Genomic DNA, 27713 nt, shown 5'->3' with positions numbered 1-27713 from the left:
TACAAGTTTTACCTTTAAGTTCCGTTCAAAGCACACAGTCATCTTCAAAAGAAATTAACATTTAAATAAGAACAAAGATTTTCAGGTGTGGTGGTACATGCCTGTAAATCCTAGCACTCAGGAAGCTGAGGCAGGAGGATTGGAGTTCAAGGTCAGCCTGGGCGACTTGGCAAGACCCTGTCTCAAAAAGCACAGAAACTACATTTCCTAACTGACCGGCCCCACTTCTTAATGCTTCTAAAAGCATAAATAAATTTAAAAGCCAGGAAAATAAATCAATGCTTTTCTGATTCTGATTTTAAAAAGCAGAGTCAAGTAATTATGTACTCATAGGCCACTTACTTTTATTAGCTCTTTATAACACAAAATATGTCACAAAGGAAAAGTGGGAAAAATACCCAAACTTTGAGGGTTTTACTGAATTTCTGAACCTACAAAGTGAGCATTAGGAAAACAAAACTAAGAATTTCCATTAGGTAAGGCAGAATGATGAATTTAAAATAGCTAAATTACAGGCACAATGGGATAGCATACATCTCTTCTGTCTTCCTAACCAAGTTCTCCAGAGTATGGGGTCTTCAAAGGTACAGCAAATTAACAACCTTATGTTCTTTTCTAATACCAGAGTAATTCCAACTTCCAAAGTAAATCAATTTCATTGACGATTTAGGATTACATGCCCAACTCTGCATAGAAGGCTCCAGGTCAATAATGCTGCCTTGTATAATTATGCAGAAAAATGGAAATTCTTTAACATTCTGTCAGACAAAACCAAAGTTTCTTTCCTTCTCCCAACAATGAGTATTTAAAATATAACTGTAAGAGGGTTTATAGTAAATTAAATAAAAAAACAAATGAATGTATGTTAAAAAGAGAAATGTCTGCATCAAATGAAAAATGCCTCACCTTCATTCAGTGCTTCTACCTCCCAATCAGTCATTTTATCGCAACAGCTGCGCTCATGCGAAGAAATCCTTAAAACATACCCAATATATATACAGATATAGCTATGTATATATGTATATATATAATATATATAAATTTTTATTTAAATAAAAAAGAAAGCTCGAATCCCAAGCCAATATGTGTATATCAAATCCTTGACCAGCCAGGTCTGTAGGGCATAATCAAATTCAATGTGAAATAGTATATAAACACGGTGCCTTGACTGGGCAAATTAAATAATCGCTACTCAAATGAGTGTTCTGTTTGGACTCTCCTACTGGTAGGCAATGGCAGGACTGAGTTACCCCTCCCACCCCCCCACCCGCACTTGTTTCAGTTAACAGTATGATGGATACAGAGCTTAGACTGAGGTTGTTCTGACCTCAGCAGGAGTTAAGGGTTAAGAACACAAGAAACAAGAAAAATATATAAACTTTTGCTTTTACCCAACCAAAGCAATGCAGAAACTTATTACATAACCAGTGCTTTCTGATTTAGTAGATAATCTAGAAAGAGAAACCAAAAATCAGATAAACAGAGGGAAGGGGAGAGTGATTACATGAAACAATCCCCACTTAGCAAGTTTAAATGGGCTTAGTTAAATATAGAGCTATGGCATCAGAATATGTGCAGCAGAACTAAATAATTAAAAAAAATCCTCTGTACTTTTTTTTGGGTTATTTTCAGAAGGAAACTTTCTTCATGCTGGAAAGCCAAGTTTGTGAAAACTGATTTTAGGGTTTTTATAGTTTTTGCTACTAATTATAAGGAACAACAAATAATCAATTCATACACTCTCCTTAAAATTCAGGTAGTTCATATTTTACAGTTTTAAACATGGTTGATTGTCCTAGTTTGGGGCATTTCAGTATTTCAGTAAAAGTTTAATTTGTAAAGCACAATTTCAAATTTTCAACCATGAGCGAAACACAGAGAATACATCAATGTGTATTTTTAATGTTAACAAGTTATAGTTCATTCTTAAATAATCAAACAATGCAAATACAGACTAGGCTTTCTGATTACATAAAAGAATGCAAAGAAGCCTTAACACAGGGAACTAAAAATAAATCATTACATATCTCTAGAAAGCTGAAACTATGCCCCTTCAACTTTCAATGTCATAAGAAAAACCCTTCTATCCATCCATGAAGCTAGTGATTCAGAAAGGAAAAAATATTCCAACAGCAAGTGCCAATAAAATTTAGTTTGCTGCACATTTTCTAATAACTCAATCTATTACTGTCTCTGTTTTTCAAGCACCACAGAATTCTTACAAATACTGGTGCATTTTGTCTTTATGAGGTTGTGAGAGATGGAAAGGACTAGGGGGTAAGGAATTATACACTGGGTATGTAATAATACCAAAATACAAGAAAAACCTATTTCATTAAGATCATACAATTAATCAAACAGAGTGTATATATAATATCTTCTTTTTTAAAGCCCTGCATCCAAGGCGTCCAAAGTTATTAAAATAAAGTTCATTCACAGAACAAAAACAAATTTAATCTGAATTGCTTGCAGATACTGCTAATTTTCTTTTTCTTTAAATTAAAAAATGCATGAATGTGAACTATGTGCAGGGTGTGTTTAGTAGTGGTGTTTGTGCACACTGCCTCCGTGCTTTTCCTGGATTTCTCTGACTACTTTAGAGAAAAAGTTTAGAAGTTATCCATTTGTTCTTTCTCTCCTATCCCCACAAGTTGATTAGGAGTAGAAGAGAGAAGCAGGACTCCCCATATTTTAGGGAGCAGAACTGGGAGTAACTCCTGATCTCTGGGAGTCATTGTTATCCCCTCCTCCCTCAGGGTCTTCTGACAGGTTCAAAGAGCTGGTCTTGTTTGACAGGAGGCTGATATTCTCTTGTGTCAAGGCTGATCCATTTGGAACATCACTGTTAAAAGAAAAAAGTGTAGTTGGAATTTCTAAAAGAGGAAAAAAGCATTTATTTAGCAGAATAAAATTGTTAAAACAATGAGGTTTAACACTAAACACAAGAAAAAATACGAATAGCTGCCAAATTTTACTTTACAGCTTCTCATTCATGCTAGCATATAGCTGGGTTGCCTCCTTTAACAGACAAAGTTTTAACAGCATGTCCATTTATTTATATATTTTTTACTCCTCCTTTTATACTATACAGGGTAGACTAAGTGTTGTAACATAGTTTGCAAGGCCCATACCTTAAAGTATTTATAACTTGGCTTAAGATTCTCACCTCTGGGGGCTGGGAAGGTGGCTCAGTGGTAGAGTGCTTGCCTTGCATGCCTGAGGCCCTGGGTTCGATTCCTCAGCACCACATAAGCAAAAAGAAAAGAACCGGAAGTGGTGCTGTGGCTCAATGGTAGAGCGCTAGCCTTGAGCTGAAGAGCTGAGGGACAGCGCCCAGGCCCAGAGTTCAGGCCCCACAACCGGACCCAAAAACAAAACAAAAAAAGATTCTGACCTCTAATTTAGTAGGTTATTAATACAGGAAATAGTTTTGAACTCAGGATATTATGTGGATCTAAAATAGCCCAAACCTTAACCTCAAAATTGCTTAATAAGAATTTTATATAATTTTTTTTTTGGCCAGTCCTGGGATTTGAACTCAGGGTTTGGGAACTGTCCCTGAGCTTCTTTTGCTCAAGGCTAGCACTCTACCACTTGAGTTACAGAGCCACTTCTGGCCTTTTCTGTTTATTTTTGTATTTTTTATTTTTTTGTTTTTGGGTCCAGTCGTGAGGCCTGAACTCTGGGCCTGGGCACTGTCCCTCAGCTCTTTAGCTCAAGGCTAGCGCTCTACCACTTGAGCCACAGCACCACTTCCAGCTTTTTTCTTTTTGCTTATGAGGTGCTGGGGAATCGAACCCAGGGTCTCATGCATGCAAGGCAAGCACTCTACCACTGAGCCACCATCTCAGCCTGGCTTTTTCTGTTTATGCGGTACTGAGGAATCCAACCCAGAGCTTTATGCATGCTAAGCAAGCACTCTACCACTAAGCCACTTTCCCAGCCTCGATAATTTCTCATAGAGTTGTTCATGATAGTTGACATATATCCTTGATGACACATGATAGATCAAATTAAAAATTAAGAGTCTGTGGGGTGGTAGGTAGATGGGCTTGCAAAAACAAGTAACTAGGAAAGATATTAATACTGGTTACCACTGGATATCAGAATTACAGGTTGTCTTTCCCCTTCCCTCCCTTCAAGTCCCTACAGGGCTTAACTTGGGGCCTAGGTGTTGTCTCTGAGCTCTTTTGCTCTCTGAGCCACAGCTCCACTTCCAGCTTTTTGTAGTTAATTGAAGGTAAGTCTCTTCAAGCCATGATCCTCAGTTCTCAGCCTTCAGAGTAGCTAGGATTATAACAGGTGTGAGCCACCAGCACCTGGCTATTTTTTTTTTTTCTTTTTGCTGGCATTAGGGTTTGAACTGATGTTCTTGTGCTTGCTCAGTTTGCTTGCTCAACTGGCACTCTACTACTTGAGCCATGCCTCCAGCCTAGCCTTTTGCTAGTTATTTTGAAGATGAGGTTGCATGGATTTTTCGACCTAGACTGACTCCAAACTGATATCCTTAGGATCTCAGAGCCTGAGTAGCTAGGATTATAGGCAGGTGCCATACATATCCAACTTACAAGGCATTTTAATTTTGTCTTTTTCCAAAATTTTCAATTATCTATAACTTACTTTTATTACATACCAAATAGGAGTTGGTGCTGAGTAGAAAACCTAGTAGTAGAGTGTGTAATCCCAAACATCAAAATGAGCAACAATAAAACAAGGAGAAAAAAGTTATTCACTGTCAAATAATTCAGCTCTGGATACTTTTTTGGTTTCCTTTTCTGTGCATGTGCATGCATGCGCACGTGCATGCATGAATGTGTCTCCCTATTTAGTACAGGCTGGCCTTGAAGTCTCAATTCCTCCCTAAGCCTGAATGCTAGTATTATCAGCATGCTCCTCACTATACTGTCTGCTCCTGAGATAAGTTTTACAACTCCTGGATTTATGCAAAAATATTCTTTGCTCCTTATACTCAGAAACATAAAATTTTAAAAATCAAACATTTTGTAGATGCTTCCTGGTATGGTTTGGTAATATTCAATAAGACTATTAAAAAAAAGTGTTCCTTTCTTTACCTGAATGTCAATGTAAGATCCTCGGTTGGAACTTTGTTTTGGGGTTCTGGTTGTCCATTTTCTGCTTGTTTGCTTGTGTTCAACTTGCTTTTCATGTCCAGAGAGCACTGGTTCTCCTTTGATGGAGAAGAACATAGCCAGTTATCCTCTATTTAATAGTGCTAATGGGATAGACCAAATTCACATAATACAAATAAACTAATGGTTCAAAAATATTATTGAATTTTATAGAAAGACAAAAGTAACAGGGAGATTCATCAAACTAACATAAAAAAATGCCTCAAAAAATGTCAATTGCATCACACAAAAAGTGGTCATTGCTGGGTGCTGGTGGCTCATGCTACTCAGGAGGCTGAGATCTGAAGATGGAGGTTTGAAGCCAGCTTAGGCTGAAAAGTCTGTGAGATTTCCTCCCCCCCCCCCCCGCCCGCCCCGCCCCACCCCCGTTTGCAGAGCTGGAACTCTGAACCTAGGCCCTGTCCCTGAGTTCTTTTTGCTCAAGGCCAGTGCTCTACCACTTAAGTCACAGTGCTACTTCTGGCTTTTTAAAGCAGTTTATTGGAGGGAGTTTCATAGACTTTCCTTCCCAGACTGGCTTTGAACTGTGATCCTCAGATCTGAGCCTCCTGAGTAGCTAGGATTACAGGCATGAGCCACTGGTGCCTAGCTCTATCAGATTCTTACTCCAATTATCCACCAAAAAGTTGGAATTAGAGCTGTTCCTCTAGTGGCAAAGAACTAGCTTTGAGCAAAAAACCTGAGGAACAATGCCAAGGCTTTGATTTAAGCCCAAAGACCAGCACAAAAAAACAACAAAAAAGTTATCAATGAAGGGTGTGAAAGCTAGGATGTTATTTTGTAAATACATGTTTCCATATCATAATACTGCAAAAGAATAAACACTCCATTTAATTATATAGTATGCTAAACAGATGCTTCAGAATTTCCAAATACACTAAAACCAAATGGGAATTAGGCAAGTGAAAAAACAACAACAGAGAGGCATACCTTCCTAAGAATTATTCTAAATATGAATCTCTGAGTACCTTGGAAGAGCTCCAGGTAATTCTGGAACCCTAAAGCTATAAAGACTTTTATTTTATTTTCCAGCTCTTTTCTCACCATAATACTTACCATACTTAGTTCCCGGGTTCTTTTCCCAATTTCTCTCTCCACCTGGTGAAGTTCTAAGCTCAGCTGCTCACTTGAGATCATTCCAGGCCATTTTGGAGGTGGTAGGGGTTGTGGCTGGCCTGCCAAGGTGTTTGCCTCCCTTTGTAACACCAGCCTGTTACTAACAGCCTAGTGCAGAAAACCAAACACAAACACAATTCAACACATTGTGTATACTATACATAGAATAACCAGTTCTAATTTTAGACCACAGTGACTTAAAGGATTACTCCCCAGGTATTTGTAACAAAAATAATGCGAATGTAAAACACAATCCCTTTTATGAGTATCATTTGAGGGCTGGGATGGTGGCTCAGTGGTTGAGCGCTTGCCTTGCATGCATGAGGCCCTGGGTTCGATTCCTCAGCACCACATAAGCAAAAAGAAAAAAGCCGGAAGTGGCACTATGGCTCAAGTGGTAGAGCCCTAGCCTTGAGCTGAAGAGCTGAGGGACAGCACCCAAGACCAGAGTTCAGGCCCCACAACCGGACCCAAAATAAAATGAGTATCATTTGAATTAAAGAAAAATATAGAGCCGGGCACTGGTGGCTCACGCCTGTAATCCTAGCTACCCAGGAGGCTGAGATCTGAGGACCTTGGTTCAAAGCCAGCCCAGGCAGGAAAGACCTTGAGACTCCTATCTCCAATAAACCACCAGAAAACCGGAAGTGGCGCTGTAGCTCAAGTTGGTAGAGTGCTCGCCTTGAGCTGAAGAGCTGAGGACAGCACTCAGGCCCAGAGTTCAAGCCCCTCGACCAACAAAAAAAAAAAAAAAAAAGAAAAAAGAAAAAGAAAAATATAGAATTTAAATTTGGAGAATACTTTCTTTTTTTTTTTTTTTTCTTTTTGCTTATGTGGTGCTGAGGAATTGAACCCAGGGCCTCAGGCATGCAAGGCAAGTGCTCTACCACTGAGCCACCTTCCCAGCCCCTTGGAGAATACTTTCATCTTAGGCATGAATTACTTTTTTTATTTGAAAGTCAATTATAAGCCAGGCACCGATTATAGGTATAATCCTAGCTGATACTCAGGAGGCTGAGATCTAACGACTGCAGTTCAGAGCCAGCCCAGACTTAAAAGTCCCAGTGAGACTTACCTCTAATTAAACACTCAAAAACTGGAAGCAGTACTGTGGCTCAAGTGGTAGTGTTAGCCTTGAGCACAAAGAGGCTCAGGGATAGCACCCAGGCCCTGAGTTCAAGTACTCGGACTGACAAAAAAAAATTTTGTAACTGAGCACTGGTGGCTCAAGCCTATAGTCCTAGCTAGGAGTCCTAGGAGACTGAGATCTGAGAATCACAGTTCAAAGCTAGCCTGGGCAGGAAAAAAATCCAAGAGACTCTTATCTTTAATTAACCCAAAAAAGCCAGAGGTAGAGCTGGTGGCTCAAGCGGTAGAATGAAAGACCTCAGGGACAGGGTCCAGGACCCAAGTTCAAGCCTCAATTCTGGCACATACACACACACAAAAAACCCCCACACACAAAAAACCTATCAGACATACCACGTGGCTCTCTTAAGATATACAAGGTGAACATGCTTCTACATGAAATATGGAAGCTTTATTTTTCAGAATCCAAATCTGATTTCTGTGACTAACTATCTTCTTGGGATAGTTTCCTCATAAGGCTGTGCTGTTGCTGCCAACTCTAAAACTGCACTCAGTATGCACACTGGTGGCTGATGCTTGTAATCCTAATTACTCAGGAAGTTGATATCTGCGGAGAGAGATTTGAAGCCAGCTAGCACAGAAACATTCCTGAAACTCTTAACTCCAACAAACCAGCAAAAAGTCAGAAGTGGAGCTATGGCTCAAGTGATGGAGTGTCAACCTTGAGCAGAAAAAGCCAAGCAAAAGAGTACAAGACTCTGAGTTCAAGCCCCCATATTAGCATACACATTAAAAAATTAAATAAATAGTACAGTTCTCAAAAGTGCATGGAAAGGTAAGCTCAAACAATTAGCTTGTTCCTAATTCTTCACTAATCTACACAACTTGACAGTGAGACACCTCTACTTTCTTTGCATTAGGCTGAGCAACAGCCTTGATTTTTGCACACCCCAGGCTCCTGTATGAGTAATTCTTTTTGCCTTGCTGACAGCCAACGGAACCACAAAGACATCCTACCTCCATGACTACAGTGATGTAAAAAGCCATGACTTCAAAGTTGAGTAATATACCTTATTATGGGAACAAAGATCTGAATCTTACTGACGTAAGCAATGTACCTTTGTTTGTTTTTTTTTGAAGTCTCACAATGTAACCCAGGCTGGCCTTACCTCATTAACCCACTGAATTAGACCCTCTAAGTGCTGGGATTACAGGTATGTGCCATCAGGATAGGAAAAACTCATATACAATCATAAAGAAAGGGTACAAGGATGGTAGATACAGCTTAGTGTGACAGAGCACTTGCCTAGCAGGTGAGAGGTCATAGGAAACTCTAGCACCTTAAAAAAAAAAAAAGGAAGGTGGGGGATGTGACAATATCACCTGCCTAACGTAACTATCAGGGATACAACTATTATTCATATTACATATGGATCATGTTTTCTTTTTTGTTGGTCGTGGGGCTTGAACTCTGGGCTTGGGCACAATCCCTGAGTTTTCGTGCTCAAAAGTATTCTTCCACTGAGTGCTCACTTCTGGCCTTTTTTTTTTTTTTGGTGGGGTGGGGGTGGGGGGAGAGGAGTAGTTAATTGGAGAGAAGAGCTTCCTAGCCAGGCTAGTTAAACCAGGATCCTCATACCCTTCTGAGTAACAAGAATTACGGCACGAGCCACTGATGCCTGGCTAAGCTTCTGTTTTTTAATTACTTATATATAAGCTGACGAGTAAAGGAAATACAAGAAACAAACAAAATAAAAAATTTAAGGGCTGGGGTGTAGCTCAGTGGCTTATCTTGCAAGTGCAATGTCCTGGGTTCAATCCCCAGTACCAGAAAAGAAAAGACAAAAAAAAAAAAATAGTTAAAAAAATTTAAGCTAAAATCATTCACTGATAAGAACTATTTACCTTAAACTGAAAAGTAGCATCAGGACTACAAGTTCGTATCAAAACATTTTAGATAATCTGTTTTATATTTTCAAATAATAATGGTTACCTGTTTTCTCAGAATTGAAGTCATTACTAAATTCTTTGAAGAACAGATACCTATTAGTAACTTTCAAAAATTCCTTCATTAAAGGTGCTGGAGATGTAGCTTAGTGTTAAAGAGTTCCTTTCTGTGTGTGTTGGATCCACAGTACAGCCCCAAAAAACCCCAACAAACAAAATTAAAAAAAAACAAAACCTTCTGAGAACACTTTAAAACTTCGCACAAGAAAGCTGAATGCGTCTGTACTCAGGAGGCAGAGGCAGGAGGATCCTGAGTTTGAGGGTAGCCTGGGATCAAACAATAACTGGGCAGTCCTGAGCAGGTAAAGGTAAGAAGAATGTGAATTCTTAGTCTCCTGGAGTAATATAGCAAGACCCTGTCTCAAAAGAAAAAAACGAAACAAAACCTCCTCAGAACCAACCAACCAAACAATCACACCCAAACACTTGGAATAAAGAACTCTTAAGTTGGTACCTCAAGTCCACGAAGTTGGGTCTGCTGACTAATCTGATGGTTCAGTTGCTGCAATTCTAGTCGTAGTTGCTCCCTCTCAGCAGATGGAAGGGGTTTCCCATGACTAGCCACTTCTGATATGGATATTCTCTCCCTTTGGTAAGAAGGAAAACATGAAATAAAAAATTTGAGTTTTCTTTTGTGAATACATTACTCATCAGAAAAATAAAATACTCAATAATTTCAAATACTTGTACAAATAACATGTAGGACTTGTACCTCTCACTGAAGTGTCCCTGAGAAGGTATGTTTTGATGAGGTGAATATGGAGAACCTCCCCAGCCTCCATGGGTTCCATATGGACTGTAATCTATAAGAGAGTAATTTCTTGAGACATGATATAATTCAGAGATTTGACTCTTCTTCTAAGGGAAACATAACCTAAAAGGCATGCATGTACTGCACACACAGATGTCTACAAAGAGAGTGGATACTTGTTTCATCCCCCACCAAACTGTCAATTGTGGTATTTTTCCTGTTTGAATTTTATATTGAGAATGTATTATTTTAATAAAGTAATAAAGCTATTTAAAGAAAAAACACAGAAAATCTTTACATTGACATTTTAGTTTTTAACTCCTAATATTTCTCTGGGTTATATTTACCTTTCTTGTAAGAAAAGGCTTGGAAGTTACTGCCTTATGTGATTTTTTTCTTCCTATTACCTAATAGTATTTTTGGGTAGAGCAAAACTCAAGGCTTCCCACATGCTAGGCAAGCACTTTTCTACTTATACTCACATCTCCCTCCTACCGCCGCACCCTTTTCAATTTACTTTATTGTTGTTTTAGAGGTGATATACAGTAGGGTTACTTTTACGTACATCTAGAAATAAGTACATTTTCTTTTGCACAGTGTCATCTGTTTCCTCATTCTCTCCCATTCCCTCTCTCTCATCTCCACCCATGAGTTGCACAGATCACTTTCATAAATGTCTGGTGCAGCTGGTGCGCTCCACTGCCGTACTTTTTCATGCTTTTTTGCCTATAGCCCTTTTATTTTCTGTTTGTGATAGGCAATCTTGTAGGCCATCAGAATTCTGCCTAGAAGTTCAACATTATTCTCACTTTTTCATATATATGTCCTGTTTTTTACCTCTGAAAGTTTATAAAACGTGGCTCTCTACCACTTCAGCCATTGCTTCCAGTTTTGGAGATAAAAGTTTCTTGGGCTAGCTTCAAACCTTAATCCTCTCAATCTTAGTTTCTTGACTAGCTATGATTACAGGCAAAAGCCACTGGTACCCTGCTTTGTATTTTGTTTTTGACTTTAAGTTTCAAGTCAAATTTTGCTCAAGGCAGAAGCAAATTTGTGATACTTTTGTGTCCACTTCCTGAGTAGCTTGTACAGATGTATACCACCACATCCCACTCTGCGTTGGAAGATTCTTGAAAGAATTGATAATGAGGAAGAAAGGTTTTATTGGGAGGCACAAATAAGAACCTTCTAAATCAGCTTAATTCTAAGATTCTTACCTGAAATGTTAATAGATTTTGTGGGAGCTCCCTGAGGTGCCATAGCCTGTATTGGGCCAGCACCTTGATATATTGTTTTGGAAGTTCGAGAGATGGCACCAAACCGAGATACTGTTGGTCGATCTCCAAATGGAATGAGGTCATCATCACTGCTTTCTACTGCTCGTCTCTGAAAATCTAATCGCTGGTCTCTCATACCTTTACTTTCCAAATTCTGATAAAGAAGCAAACAAGCAGTCTACATTAGTTGTTGGTTGTCATATAAAGTATTTTTTTAAACCACTGACCATTCATTGTAAGAAATATATTTTAATTATTGAATATAAGCACAGGTAGCTATAGATAAATACATAGATAGAAAGATACATGCTATGCATACATACATATACAGATCCATAGAGAGCTTGTGTGCATATTAACATTTGAAAAATCCTAGGTTAGACTTCTTTCACCACCTATTCAGGAGCTTAACTATATCTAGACTGTGCTAAAATCTTTGTTCTTTAGGGGTTTAAGGTAATTAATTCTATTTACTATTACTTATGTTATTTATTTTTTTTAATTGTGAAAATACCATACAGAGGGGTTATAATTACATGATCAAGGTAATGAGTACATGTCTTATCAAACATTGTTGCCTCCTCCTTTGTTTCCCCTTACCATCCCTTCTCATCTCTCCCCCGCTGTCCCCCCTTCTTATGTTATTTTAATGTACCCTTTCTGTAAACCAAGTACAAGGCCAGGGTTCCCATATAATCTTATCTCCTCATCTCATTCTAGTAAAAAGGCTGGTATGGTCCCAGGGATTGAACCCAGAGCCTCACAGTGTGCTAGTCAAGCATGAGCTATACTCCCAGTCCAGACTTGTTTTTAGAATTAACAATGGTAAAGGTTAAGAATCATTTCAAAGCATATTTTACTTTCTTTTATTTTTCTGGCTCACAGGGTCTCACTATGCAAGTCATTCTGGCCTGGAACTCAAAATTCTCCTGACAGTACTTCCCAAATGCTGGGAATACAGGCATGTTCCACAGAGCCTGACCAGCAATATCACTTCCAGGTATAACTTGCATGCATGTGCATAAGGGAGACCTGAAAAATGTTCATTATAACACTGTACATAATGGTGAAAAGAGCCCTAATAATTTGTTAATAAAAGTGAATACATGTTATATGAAAATAATATACTGTGTAATTCATATTCTGTTTTTGATAATAGCAGTTAATGTCAATGAGCTAAATAAATGGAGCTAAATAAATGTACAAATATAGATATATCTCAGACAATGCTGAGTAAAATGCAAGTTAAAGTATACAATTTATATGAAGTTTATAAATAGGCAATACAACATTGCTTGACAGCAGCATGAAGTTGGGTGTGGTAACCATTCATGGCTCTAATGAGATTATGACTATGAAGACAAAGTGGACTACACAGTGAAAGGTAGGAGATCATTTGTGCACAGACGTTTCAGGTCACCGAGGGAGGCACAGTGAAATTCAGTGTCATTACATTTAAGATAGAGATTAGAGGGGGGCTAGGAATATGGCCTAGTGGTAGAGTGCTTGCCTAACATGCATGAAGCCCTGGGTTCGATTCCTCAGTACCACATAAAAAAAAAAAGCCAGAAGTGGCACTTGTGGCTCAAGTGGTAGAGTGCTAGCCTTGAGCAAAAGAAGCTCAGGGACAGTGTCCAGGTCCTGAGTTCAAGCCCTGAGACTGGCAGAAAAAAAAAAAAAAGAGAGATTAGACAGGAAAGAAAGGAGAATATTGTATTTCTTTTAAAAATATAAAGGTAAATAATACATAGCATACTGATATACTTTAAGCCTGGATTACTAGATAGCATTGGTATTATTATTTCTCTTCACTAAAAAACAAACTCCATTATTAGTATGTCACGTCCTTCTTTGTCCCGTCTCACTATTTTATTTTATTTTCCCAGTCACGGGGCTTGAACTCTGGGCCTGGATGCTGTCCCTCAGCTCTTCAGCTCACGGCTAGCACTCTACCTCTCAAACCATAGTACCATTTCTAGTTTTCTGGTTTGTCGGAGATAAGAGTCTCATGGAGTTGCCTGGGCTGGCTTTGAACTGTGATCCTCAGAGCTCAGCCTCCTAGTGGCTAGGATTATAGGCTTGCGCCACTGGCGCCCAACACTAATTTTAATTTGAAGTATATCTGATATCGCTACTTCAGCCTGCTTATGGGAGCCATTTGCTTGAAAGATTTTATTCTAGCCTTTCATCTTGAGACTACGTTTTTGTTGGCAACATGTTATCTCTTGAAGAAAACAGATGGATAGATTTTGCTGTTAATTGGAGAATTACATCTATTAATATTGAATTAGAACTGAGAAGTGTTTGGTATCTCCTGCCATGTTATCCATCTTCTTAGGGGCTTTGCCTCATCTTTTCTTGCTATATTATCTGTTTCTCTGGTAAGTGGCATTTTCTCTGCCAATATCATGTTCTTGTTGGTTTTCTACATGTAGAACACCTTTAGAGTATCTTCTCTAGTGTTGGTTTGGTGGAGATAAATTGTTTTCAATTTTTCTTTTCTTTTCCTTTTTTTTTTGGTCGGTTATGGAGCTTGAATTCCAGGTCTGGGAGCTATACCTCAGCAACTCAGCACAAGGCAAGTGCTCTACCACTTGAGCCACAGTGCCACTTCTGGTTTTCTGGTAGTTAAGGGTCTCACAAACTTTCCTGCCTGGGCTAGCTTTGAAACATGATCCTCAGATCTCAGCCTTCTGAGTAGCTAGGATTACTGGCATGAGCCACTGGCACTGGCTCAATTTTTCTTCATTATGTTGTTTTTATTTGTCCTTTGGTTATGAAGGAGAGCTCTGCCAGGTACAGTATTCATTCCAGGTTCTCCTTGCTTTCATGGTCTTGACTGAGAAATCTGTAGTTATTCTGATTGGTTTTCAATTATATGTAATCAATCTTTTCTCTCTCACAGCTTTAAAGATCCTTTCTTTGGTCTCTATTGATCCTGTGCAGACCACAATGTGTTGGTGGGATGTTATTTTCTGGCCTGGTCTGTTTGGAGTTGTAAAGGCTTCTTGTGCCTGAATGGGCCTATCGTTTTGGATGTTCAGGAAGTTGTCTGCTAGAATTCTGTTAAACTGTTAAGATATCCCATTAGATGCTTTCTGTTCATCTTCTTTTTTTAAAATTTTTATTGTGAAAATACTGTACAGAGGGGTTACAATTACATGGGCAAGATAATGAGTACATTTCTTATCAAGCATTGTAGCCTCCTCCTTTGTTTCCCCTTCCCATCCCTTCCCATCCTCCCCCCACTTCCCCCTGTTCATCTTCTTCAGTATCTATCAGTCTTAAATTAGGTCTTCTGATTGAGTCCTGAAGTTCTTGCAAGCTCCTTTGTCTCTTGGATTTGTTCTGGATAAAAGTCTCCTCTTTCTCTATAATATTTAATCTGTCTTGGATTCCTGAGACTCTGCCTTCTATGTCATCTATTCTGTTGTCAATATACACCTTCACTTTGTTTGGAGAGGGGTATTGTGGTACAGAAAAGGAGCAATAAGGCAGAAAAAAACAAAGGAGATCCAAACAGGGAAAGATGCAGTAAAACTATGCCTCTTTGCAGATGACATGATCCTATATTTAAGGAACCCTACAGATTCTTCCCCCCAAGTTATTTGAGCTTATCTAAAAGTTTGGCAAAGTAGCAGGGCATATAATTAACCCACAAAAATCATCAGCTTTTCTGTATACCAACAATGAGACTGAAATCAGGAAAGTAACTCCATTTGTAATAGTTTTAAACAACAACAACAACAACAAAACCCCTAGGATTCAAAGATATGAAAACTTGAAAAAAATCTGAAAAAAGAAAATTAAAGCAGATTTAAGAACATGAAAAAATCTCCCATGTTTCTGTACTGGAAGGACTAAGATCATGAAAAAGACAATACTGCCCAAAGCTATCTACAAATTCAGTGCAATACCCAACAACATTCTTCAATGATATAGAAAAAGCAACCCAAACATTCATATGAAATAAGAGAAGATCCCAAATATCAGAAACAATCCTTAACAAGAAGAACAGTTCTGGACGAATGACAATACTAAACTTCAAACTCTACTATAAAGCTTCAGTAATAAAACAGCTTAGTACTGACATAACAATAGGCCTGAGGACCAATGGGACAGAAGACCCAGAAACGAACCAACAACAGACCTATAGCCACCCAATACTTTATAAAGGAGCCAAAAACACAGAATGGAAGAAAGACAGCCTCTTCAACAAATGTTGTTGGCAGAATTGTCTGAAACTGACTGCAGAAAACTGAAGCTAGATCCTAATATATCACCCTGCAACAGAACCAATTCCAAATGGATCAAAGACCTCAATGTAAGGCCAGATACCATAAAAATATTACAGGAAAGGATAGGGGAATCACTAAGGTTTCTAGGCACACGTCGAAATTTCCAAAGATCCAGAATTACAACAAATCTAAGAAAGACGGGATAAACGGGATTGTATCAAACGGAAGAGTTTCTGTATGGCAAATGACATAGCTAGCAAGATAAATAGAAAGTCCACAGAATGGGAGATTTTTACTAGCTATGCATCAGACAAGGGCCTTATATCCTAAATATACTTAGAGCTAAAAAAGTAAATCCTCAAAAACAAATCCTCAAAGAAACAACCCAATTAATAAATGGGCTAAAGACTTAAAGAGAGACTTCTCAGAAGAAATAAAAATGGCTAACAGACATATAAAGAAATGTTCAACATCTCTGGCCATAAAAGAAATGCTAATCATAGCAACATTGAGATTCCATCTCACCCTAGTTAGAATAGCCATTATTAAAACAACAACAACAAAAAAAACCTTAACAATATCAGATGCTGGTGAGGATATGGCCAAACAAGAATACCACTACACTGTTGGTGGGACTGTAAACTTGTTCAATCACTCTGGAAAGCAATACGTAGGTTTCTCAAAAAGCTAAACACAGAGCTTCCCTATGACCCAGTAATTTCACTCCTAGGCATTTATCCAATTGACCACAAACCAGGCCACACTAAAGCTACCAGCACAACTATGTTTATTACAGGCTGGTTTACCATAGCCACGATATGGATCAGCCCAGATGCCCCTCAGAGGACAAATGGATCAAGAAAATGTGATATGTACACACAATGGAGTTCTATGCTTCCATTAGAAAGCATGGTATTGCCTCATTTGTAAGGAAATTGAAAGATTTGGAAAAAAAATTGTATCAAGCAAAATAATCCAGAGCCAAAGAAACATGGTTTCCCTCATCTGTAGTTATTATAAATCTATAAGTAAACAAACACAATGGATGATAAAAGAAAAAAAAATTACACTTGAGCATGATAAACTAAATAGGACTCAACATTTATACAGTAAGACCAAAGGAGGATATTCTTAGGAGAGGATCACAAAGGCTTACTAGCTATGTGAATATGACCATATAAAATGGTGTTTATCAAAGTGAACTCCAAGAAATGGAAACAAAAGGTTTTTGTTATTTTACCTTCCCTCCATCCCTCTTTGTTGCTGTTTTTGATTTCTGTATTTTTTGTCTTGTATATAAGTTATCTGTTTTGGGGAGGGTAAGGAAGCACAGGACCTAATGCAGCAGTGATACTCACTAGACACTATGTTGAAAACAAACTATGTAACTTGTGGGGAAAAACTAGGAGAAAACGAGGGAAGAGGTGACACTGTTCAAAACAAAATGCACTCATTACCTGACTTATAAAACTGTAACCCCTCTTTACAATAAAAACCAAACCAAACCAAACCAAAACAATGTCAGCTGAGCGCTGGTGGCTCATGCCTGTACTCCTAGCTACTCAGAGGCTGATATCTGAGGATCAGTTTGAAGCCAGCCTCGGCAGAAAAGTCTTTGAGACTCTATCTCCAATAAAGCACTTAAAATCCAGAAGTAGAGCTGTGGCTCAAAGTGGTGGAGTGTTAGCCTTGAGCAAAACAACTCAGGGATAGTGCCAAGGCCCTAAGTTCAAGTCCCATGACTGACAAAAACAAACAAAAAACCCTAAGAGGACAATATATTTCAGCATCTTATATAGCTTATTTGTAGTAAGCAGCTAACAAGCATGATTCAAGAAATATATCTTCACTAGATTCAACTTTGTTGTTTTAACTTCAAACTTATAGTATACCTGGCAAAGAAATCTAAGATCTCATTAATTATATAAAATAATTCCAGGGCTGGGAAGGTGGCTCAGTGTTAGAGCGCTTGCCTTGCATGCATGAGGCCCTGGGTTCGATTCCTTAGCACCACATAAGCAAAAAGAAAAAAGCCGGAAGTGGCGCTGTGGCTCAAGTGGTAGAGCGCTAGCCTTAAGCTGAAGAGCTGAGGGACAGCGCCCAGGCCCAGAGATCAGGCCCCATGACTGGGCAAAAAAAAAAAAAAAAACACATAAAATAATTCCAGTTGGGTCATAACTGTTGGGAAATTGTTCAGAAATATAAGAAATGCTCTTCTCTGTATAGATAATATAAAAAGACTTATGTCTGAATGAAAAAAAGAACTGTATAGTTTAATACAATTCAAATGCTAAGTATATACTGTGGTCTGAAACTTTCAAGAAAAGCTTAATTATTAATGGCCTAAACTATAATGAGTACAAATTTATCTTAATTTGTATTAATTTATGAGTTAGCCATTACACATACCATCATTTCCACACTCCCTGCTGCCATAACATCTTTGGGTTTTACATCTTTGGTTCCAATGTAGGAGCCGATGGTATCACATGACCAAGGAGAGTATTGGCTATAGTCATTTCCTTTGTATTTCCCAGCTACTTTCAATTCTTCATCCAAAAACTATAGATGGAGAAAAAAAAAAACAAAATAATAAAATAAGAAATGGGTCTCTGAATAACAAGCCAGAGAAAACAGAAATTCTTAGAACATCAAACTAAAGCAATATAATGATGGCTATTTGACTTTCAAAGTGTCAAAACAGATTTTGGAGATTATGAAAAGTATAAGTGAAAAATGATCATTTTAGCTTCCAGATTTTGTTACTGGCAGGTTTAAACAACACTTTACTATCCTTTAATGACTCAAGCTATGATCTGAGAGGAGGTTTCTGTATTCCTTATCATTACATCAGATGAAGGCAATATTTAAGCAAACATGCACCAGACCATAGTATTGCTAGATTCAATCCAATGTTTCTTTCAGTAACATCAGAGAAAACAAGAACATTAAAAACTATTTTAAATGTTGTCCATAATAAATGATGACATATCAAGTCGTTAACTCATATCTCTGTCAATAGCATTAAAAAAAAAAAAAGGAAAGGAATGGGGTCACTCTGAGTTAAGAAGAAAAAAAAAAAAAAGAAATGGGGGGTCACTCTATGTAATTTAGGCTGGCTCTGACCTGACTTCCTGTTGTGATTACAAGAGTATACCACTGTAACCAGCCAATAGTTTATATGTTGAAAATATTCTCATCTGTACGTTGAATCATGAGGATAAAAGGTAAGATGCCTGCTCAGTACCAGGGGCCTCAGACCTATAATCATAGCTACACAGAAGGCAGAGATTTGAGGATTGTGGTTTGAAGCTAGCCCAGACAGATAAACCTGAGAGACTCTCATCTCCAATCTAACTAGCAAAAAGCTAGAGGTAAAAGGTGTGGTTCAGGTGGCAGAACACCAGTCATTAGCAAATAAACCAAGAGTGTGGGGAAAGCCATTGAGTTCAAACCCTGGTACCAGCACCAAAACAAACAAGACTTTTCTTATCGTAATAACAAATAGAACATAAAATTTCAAACCAGGCACTGGTAGCTCATGCCTGTAATCCTAGCTACTCAGGAGGCTGAGATCTGAGGATCATGGTTTGAAGCCAGACTAGGCACGAAAGTCTGTGAGACTCTTCTCTCCAAATAAATCAGAAAAAGCCAGAAGTGGCACTGTGGCCCAAGTGGGAGAGTGCTAACCTTGAGCAAAAGGAGCTCAGGGACAGTGCCCAGGCCCAGAATTCAAGAGATTCTCATTTAAAATAGTTTCAAAACACCTTAATCATTCAAATAAATGGACTGACGAATACATCATATTCATGGATACCTGATATGCATTAAAAATAAAAACAGGGGCTGGGAAGGTGGCTCAGTGGTAGAGTGCTTGCCTTGAATGCATGAGGCCCTGGGTTCGATTCCTTAGCACCTCATAAACAGAAAAAGCCGGAAGTGGGGTCGTAGCTCAAATGGTAGAGCACTAGCCTTGAGCTGAAGAACTGAGGGACAGTGCCGAGGCCCAGAGTTCAGGCCCCACGAACGACAAAAAAATAAAATAAAATAAAAACAGGTGACATTAATTTTAATAACATTTCATTTAACACAATACATACCATATATTAAAAATATTAATGAAATATTTTACTTCTTTGATACTAAATCTTTGGATCTAGTATATATTTTAGGTTTATAGCACATCTGAATTTGTACATTTTATACATACAATATCCACATGTAGCTAATGGCTACCAATATTGACCAGTACAATCTAGATATTCAATGCATCCTAATCAAAATTCTCTCTCAACTTCTCCCTCTCTCTCACCATCCTTCCCTTCCTCCCTTCTTCCTTAAAGGTGTTGCAATCAAATCCAGGGTTGTACATATGTCAGGAAACAATTTAAATCTCTGGCCCCAACATATTGAATTCTGAAGAATAATACTAGAAAATGTACACCAACACATGTCAAAAGTTAATTCTACATTAAGAGAATGTGACATTGGTATACAGACAGAAACAGACCAATAAAACAGAATAAAGTCCAGAAACATATACAAACATTTAGTAATAATCCTACTTTTTAAGGAGGGTCTCACTACATAGTTTAGGGTGGCCTTGAACTCAGGATACTCCAGCCTTAGTCTCCTGAGAGCTAGTTGATGACAAAGGAGACTGATGTATGACACTGAGGAAAGGATGCTCAGATCACTAAATGGTAGACTAATAAGATATCCTTATGAAAAAAACATCAACTTTAACTTCTAATATAGTCTATATAAAAATCAGTTCTAAAGGAATTGCAGATCTGATTGTGAAACCAAGTAATTAACCCTTGGAAGAAAACAGGATCTTCATAACTTTGAAATGGGTAAATAGGACACAAACTGATGATGTGCTTACTTCCTCTTGATGGAATGTGGGAGGCAATGTTGGTGAAGGTGCAAAAGGAGGTGGAGAGATAACTTTTCTTTCCTCTAGTTGAGCCATTATTTCCTTTCTTCTTCGATGTAGCTCATCTAGACTAGGGTGGGGTTGTGAAGGAGGAGGAAGTCGACTATATGGAGGTTCCTGAAATTGGAAAGGTAAGTTAAAATTGACAAAGAATTTCAGAATACATAAATTCATTAAGCATATATTTTAAACTAGAAGTTTACCTATCTTAAAAGAACAAAAAGAAAAAAAAAAAAACACTAAAACTAGATTCAAGATCTCCCAAAGAGGTAAATTCTTGGCTAGAGATCATCATTTTCTCAAGACATAAAATTAGTAATAAAACTAACCAAATAAACTACACAAACTTATTTCTATTAGTAGTCTTAAAAATAAATAACCTACTCAAATTTTGGAAAGATTAAAAATAAAACTTAAAAAAAAACTGAGTGAAGGGTTACACTACTGTAAAAAAAAAAAAAAGCAGAAAGACATCACAATAAGCAATTAAGTCTATGGAGTAAGAAAAAAAAAATACAGCATACTCTGGGGTATGAAGGTCTGATCTGGGTTGGATGAGGAGCCACTGGATAGTAACCCTCCACAGGCTGGTATCTTTCTCTGGATTCTGGTACATAGGATGGTACTGCTGCAGGTGGAATCTCAATAGGTATGGGGCTTTCTCGGAAAATCTCCTCTCTTGTATAAGACTGAGCAGGGTATACTCGACGGCCATCATAGTGAGGTGGATACATAGGTGGGTACTGTTGTGGTTGTGTGCCATACTGAGAGTTTACAACACGATCTTGGAGGTAGGGTGAATAATGATCCAAGTAGGGAGGACCAGGTTCAGGAGCAGATGGTGGAGGTCGGACAAAACGGGACACACATTGTGGTGGTGGAGTATAGTACATACCTGTGCAATAAAAGAACCAGAAACAATAATAAGCCAATCTATTTTTTCTATATAAGGATGTTTCTTCTTTGTAAAGTTCTAAAACACTGAAATATTAATAATCTAGATATATTCTCAGAACTTTCTTCTACCTTAGCTAGGTTACTTTATGAGAAATAACAAACAAAAGCCATTGTTAGGGCCAAAAGTGTATGTCAGTACTTGCCTAACATGCAGGGTTCAAGCCTGAGACCCTAGTCCAATTACCCTCCCTAACTCCCCCGCAAAAGAATCTTCAAAATAATTGAAAAACAATCTATTTATAGTCTACAATAGTAGATTGGCTCTTTATGCTTGAAAGGTAGGGTCCCATCATTTTATCCCACAAAAGGTCTTTTTTTGCTAGTGCAGATCTAGTAACTACTATTTGGCTCTAAAGTTTTTGAGATATCACTTAGGCAGTAGCTTCTCAATTTCCAGATTCTAGATTCTGCATGAACTAGCAGGACAGAAGTTTTCTTTTTTTTAAAACTTGTTTTTGTGTAGTTGATAGAGAGGTTACAGTTACATGAATCAGGTACAATCAGTACAATTTTTTCCCTTCAGTTGCTCTCTCCCTATCTTTCCCTCCTGTCCCCATCCATAAGATATCCAGTTCATTTTCTACATAGTATCTGGTGAGTATCACTGTTATATTTGTCCATTTTTGTTCTACCTTTTATGTGCCCTCTCTTACCCTCCTAAATACAAAGTAACAAACAATACAAAAGGAAAAAAGAACAAAAAACAGTAACAATGGCAACTAAAGACTGCTCAGTTCATAAAATATTATTTTATATGATCATCAGGACAGGAATTTTCTAATTATGTTTCATCACTGGAATGTATTAACTTTTGGGCTAGTTGTATAGTGTTTTCCTGAAGCTCATTCCTGAGGGCCTGCTTTAACTGCTAATATATATATATTTTTTGTCAGTCATGGGGCTTGAACTCTGGGCCTGAGCACTGTCCCTCAGCGCTTAAGTTCAAGGCTAATGCTTTACCACTTGAGCCATAGTAAGACCGCTTCTGGCTTTTTCTGTTTATGTGGTGCTGAGGAATCGAACCTATGGCCTTATGCATGCAAGGCAAGCACTCTACTACTGAGCCACCTTCCCAGCCCTACTTCTAATATTTTAAGTAGCCCAAATCCTACACTTCATTTTGCTTAATGTAGCTTTGCTTCATTTTGCTTTGTGATCTGCAATTGAACTGCTACTGATACAGTTTTACACACTGGCCATCTCAACAAAAACAGCTGAAATTTCTCAGGTAATGGATTGCCACAAGAAAGATAAAAATCGGGCTGGGAAGGTGGCTCAGTGGTAGAGCGCTTGCCTTGCATGCTCAAGGCTCTGGGTTCAATTCCTCAGCACCACATAAGCAAAAAGAAAAAAGCCGGAAGTGGCACTGTGGCTCAAGTAGTAGAGCACTAGCCTTGAGCTGAAGAGCTGAGGGATACTGCCCAAGCCCAGAGTTCAGGCCCCATGACCGGACCCCCCCCCCCCCAAAAAAAGGAAAGATAAAAATCAAGTTTTATTGCTTTGCATATATTAGTAATGTATCAAATAAAAACCATTCTTTTGAACATAGAGAAACTGATTCAAAGTTAAAAAGATATGCTTTTGCAAAGAAGGTAAACGGAAGACATCTTTAATCAATAAACATTAAAAATGAGATGTACTGCCTCTGACAGTTTTTAAATCCTTCAGTTTATTTTATATATAAATTATACATGTAAAACTTAAGTCACAGATACTTTTTCCCTCTACATGCATTGCATTAGCTTTAAATATGGCTAATTTTTGTTGAGTGTGTTTTCTAAATCCCTTCTCCTTTCTCATCATCCTAATCCAGGCTTGGATAATCATACCTTGATTATTAAGAGCTTTTTATTTTTTGTGCCAGTCTTGGGGTCTGCACTCAGGTCCGGGGCACTGTCCCTGGGGCTTCTTTTGCTGAAGGCTAGTGCTCTACCATTTAAGCCATGTTCCACTTCCAGCTTTTGGGGTAGTTTATTATTAGAGATAAGAGTCTCACAGACTTTCCTTGCTAGGCTGGCTTTAAATCTCAATCCCTAGATCTGAGCCTCCTGAGTAGCCAGGATTATAGGTGTGAGCCACCAGTGCCCAGTGATTAAGAGGTTTCTAACTCCCCGCTTAACTCTAGATGCTAATCTTTCTACTCCAAATTCGCCTATTTGGAATAGTTTTCTCACTATCCTGGCTGGCCTAGAACCTCCAATCCTTCTGCCACAGTCTCCCAAGTTACATTGCTGTAATCCCAACATGTGGTCCTATGATATCTTTTGATTCCTCAAATTTCCAATGATTTCTTTTGAGTCCCACCGTCAATTTCTTAAGGTATTACTAGCTACCAAAATTGACCAATCAATCTTTCACATATGTATGTACTATCTATGCATACAGTTTTCTATTTTTGTTGTTTTCTTTTCAAGAGAGTGTATCACTATGTAAGTTACTTGATATCTAGGTGATGAGATTACAGGTGTATACAAACACATACCACCTAATGGTTTCCTATTCTTTGTTAGGTATGTAGCATTTTGTTCATATATATTATAGTGCCTAGAAAAATAATGATAATTAAAAAGAAAAAATAGATTGTGCATTTTTACCAGCTACATACTATTTTTTTTCCATTCATGTAGAAAGTTCTGGTCAGAATATATTCTGCTTACAATCAGCAAATTTCAATGGTTTAGATGAGTGACATTGTTTACATAAATATATGAAGAGGGCTGGAATTTGGCTTACTGGTACAGTGCTTGCCTAGCATGCCTAAAACCCTGGGTTTGATTCCTCAGTGCCACATAAACAGAAAAGGCCAGAAGTGGCGCAGTGGCTCAAGTGGTAGTGTTTTAGCCTGAGCAAAGGAAGCTCAGGGACTGCGCGCAGGCCCTGAGTTCAAGCCCCAGGAATGGCAAATAAAATAAAAAAAAAATAAATATATAAAGAAATTTATTATATAATTGCAAAAAGCAATTTAGTTGGTCATAATGATCTATCTAAAGTATTAAAAATGTATTTACTTAAAAGAAGCTACTATGTACGTAATCACTCTTACCTGCATAGTTCTCATACCTCTTAAAAAATGTAAATGAAAAAAATGAAAGATTATTACCCTGCTGATAAGGTGCTGGTTCAAATGGTGGTGCAGCTCCTCGAGGATCCTGATAATAAACATCTGCCTGTTGTGCTGGATATAACTGAGAACCCCGTGGTACCATCTGAAGTGGTTTGGTGATAGGCATGGGAGGCAAGTCTGCTGGCCCTCTTGAGGGTATAGGATGTGGATTCACAGGTAAGGCAGAAATACTCTTAGGGACAGATTCCAGCCTAAGGATTAAGATAACGCAAGGCAAGTTTAAGTTCTCTAAAATATGTTTATTTGTGTGCTGGTCCTGGGATCTGAACTCAGGGCTTGGGCACTGTCTCTGAAATATGTTGCTTACGGCTAGTGCTCTATCACTTGAGCCACAGCTCCACTTTCAGCTCTCTGGTGGTTAACTGGAGATAAAAGTCTCACAGACGTTTCTGCTTGGTTAGCTTTGAACAACAGTGCTCAGATCTCAGCCTCCTGAGTATCTAGGATTACAGGTATGGGCTATTGATGCCTGGTTAAGATACTTACACATAAATTATTTCATGTGAAAAATATTGGAAAAATATTTTGAAAACTAATTTATTCTGTCAGTCAATCTTTTCTACAAAAAATGCAATTATTAGCACTGGTGGCTAATGCCTGTAATCCTAGCTACTCAGGAAACTGAGATTTGAGGACTATGGTTCAAATCCAGCCCAGGCAGGACCTCCAATTAACCACCAAAAAGCCAGAAGTGGACGTGTGGCTCAAGTGGTACAGTGCTAGCCTTGAGGAAAAGTAGCAGCTCAGAAACAGCATCCAGACCCTGTAGCTAAGCCCCAGCACTTTCGTCACAAAACCAAAAACAAAAAGCGAGAGAGATTCTGCAAAGACAAATCTTTTTTTTCTTTTAACCAATGATAACTGTTTCTTAAAAATCACTAATCTGCAAAATCAAAGTAAAAGCAACAAAATAAAGACAAAAATACCAAGTTTTTTTTTCTCCTTCCTTCTACTTGTGTTTACAAAGAAGTAACTTTAAAACTCAGGAAACAGGCTGGGATGTACCTCAGTGGCAAAGCGCTTGCCTATTAAGTGCAATCGATCCCCAGTACCAGAAAAGAAAAGACAAAACAAAAAACAACAACAAAAAAAAACAGTTAAAACTCACGAAAAATGACATACACATCAGGAGGGGATCCAGGAGCACTACTGCTCAGATGATCTATCTTTCCAGGTTTCAGACTAGAATCATAGCTGGCATCTGTCCCACGTGGAATCAGCTGTGTTACTGCATTCCCTGATGATACAATTCCATTTGGCAGAGCGGAGGGTTTCCTGCTAGGAAGATCCACTGCACCTTCATCTGGAAGCATTGCTGTCGAAGGCAGCCCCACCTCATTAAGTTGACCCAAAGAGGCACTCAAGAGTTTTCTGGGAATCAGACGTTTGTTCATTTTACGAAATCTATATTAAAAAAGAGAAAAAAGCAAAGGCAAGAACTAAATATAAAAGAAAAGCCAAGCTTTTGATCTAAAAGATCAATGGAACAGACTAGAAGACTGAGAAATAAAACCATATAAATACAGTTAACTGGTATTTGAGAAGGGAGCCAAAGATTATGGTGGAAAAGAGAAAGCCTTCCAATAATTGGTGTTGGGAAAACTGATCATCCATATGCAGATACCATGCACAAATATCAACTCAAAGTGGATCAAAGACTTCAATGACATTTCCAAAACTGAATTATAGCAAGAGGAAGTAGGAGAAACACTAGAACTCAGAGGCATAGGCAGAAACTTTTTGGAAAGTCCCAGGGGCACAACAAATAGTAGAGAGACTTTACAAATGGGATTATATCAAAATAAAAAGGACACAGTTTCTAAACTAGAAAGATAGCCAATAGATTTTTACCAGCAATACATTTGACAAAGGACTAACATCCAGGGCTGGGAAGGTGGCTCAGTGGTAGAGCACTTGCCTTGCATGCTCGAGGACCTGGGTTCGATTCCTCAGCACCACATAAGCAAAAAAGCCGGAAGTGGCGCTATGGCTCAAGTGGTAGAGTGCTAGCCTTGAGCTGAAGAGCTGAGGGACAGCGCCCAGGCCCAGAGTTCAGACCCCACGACCGGACCCCTAAAAAAAAGACTAACATCCAGAATAAACAAGAAGCTCAAGAAATTAACACCTCTCAGCTAATAAACCAATTACTAAATGTGCAAAGGAGTTAAGGAGAGACTTCTTAGAAGAGGTAAGAAGGTCTGACAAACACATGAGGAAATGTTTAACATTTCTGGCCATAAAAGATGCAAATAAAACAAACCTTTTGAGATTCCATCTCACCTCGGTAAGATCAGCCAACATTATAAATTTGAATAACAAATGTTGGCAGGGATGTGGGGGAAAAAAGGAACCATATTGTACTACTGGTGGAATGCAAACTAATACAACCAGTCTGGACAGCAGTCTGGAGGTTCCTCAAAAAATTAAACACAGATCTTCTCCGACAACCTAGCCATACCACTCCTGGCCATCTACCCTGAACCTCACAAGCCAAGATACTGTAACAAGACTTGCATATCCATGTTCACTGCTGCACTATTCATAATAGCCAAGTTGTATAAACAGTCTAGATGTCCTATAATAGATGAGGGAATCAAAAATATGGTACCAGTACACAATGTAATTTTACAAGGCATTCATACATAATGAGACCAAAGGAAGATACTCTTAAGGGAGAAACACAAAGGTAAAATGCCTACGTAGGGGCTGGGAAGGTGGCTCAGTGGTAGAGCGCTAGCCTTGCATGCCTGAGGCCCTGGATTCAATTCCTCAGCATCACATAAGCAAAAAGCAAAAAGCCAAAGTGGTGCTGTGGCTCAAGTGGTAGAGCGCTAGCCTTGAGCTGAAGAGCTGAGGGACAGCGCCCAGGCCCAGAATTCATGCTCCACGACCAGACCCTCCAAAAAAAAAAAGCCTATGTACCACTGATCATATAAAATATTATATGAACTCGAGGAAATAGAAAAAGTTTTTTCTTTGTTGTTGTTTTTGTCTTCTTTTTGTCTTTTTTATTCATTTATCTGTCTTTGGAAGTATAAGGGGAGACACAGAAATGGGTGGACAAA

General features: G+C 38.4%; 1 protein-coding gene across 2 annotated transcripts in view; it reads right to left on the bottom strand.

The window, feature by feature from the left end:
- Positions 1-319: 319 nt before the first annotated feature.
- The window catches only part of Rc3h1 (ring finger and CCCH-type domains 1), a 69926-nt gene continuing 42532 nt past the window's right edge, over positions 320-27713 (bottom strand). The window contains exons 10-20 of one of the 2 annotated variants that reach the window (XM_042674246.1): positions 25771-26052; positions 24625-24839; positions 21092-21462; positions 20517-20684; positions 18038-18190; positions 11331-11544; positions 10075-10165; positions 9817-9949; positions 6207-6374; positions 5073-5188; positions 320-2845 (exon numbers count right to left, since the gene is read on the bottom strand). In XM_042674246.1, coding sequence (XP_042530180.1) covers positions 2692-2845; positions 5073-5188; positions 6207-6374; positions 9817-9949; positions 10075-10165; positions 11331-11544; positions 18038-18190; positions 20517-20684; positions 21092-21462; positions 24625-24839; positions 25771-26052 — 2065 coding nt within the window. In that variant the 3' untranslated portion in view covers positions 320-2691. The remainder of the gene's footprint in view (positions 2846-5072; positions 5189-6206; positions 6375-9816; positions 9950-10074; positions 10166-11330; positions 11545-18037; positions 18191-20516; positions 20685-21091; positions 21463-24624; positions 24840-25770; positions 26053-27713) is intronic. The other variant, XM_042674247.1, reaches the window with a different exon arrangement.

The sequence above is a fragment of the Dipodomys spectabilis genome, unplaced genomic scaffold (genome assembly GCF_019054845.1).
Source record: "Dipodomys spectabilis isolate Male_0828 unplaced genomic scaffold, ASM1905484v1 ptg000019l, whole genome shotgun sequence".
NCBI classification, from domain to species: domain Eukaryota; kingdom Metazoa; phylum Chordata; class Mammalia; order Rodentia; family Heteromyidae; genus Dipodomys; species Dipodomys spectabilis.
Note: the sequence above shows the minus strand (reverse complement) of the source record. Positions and strands in the feature narration are given on the sequence as shown.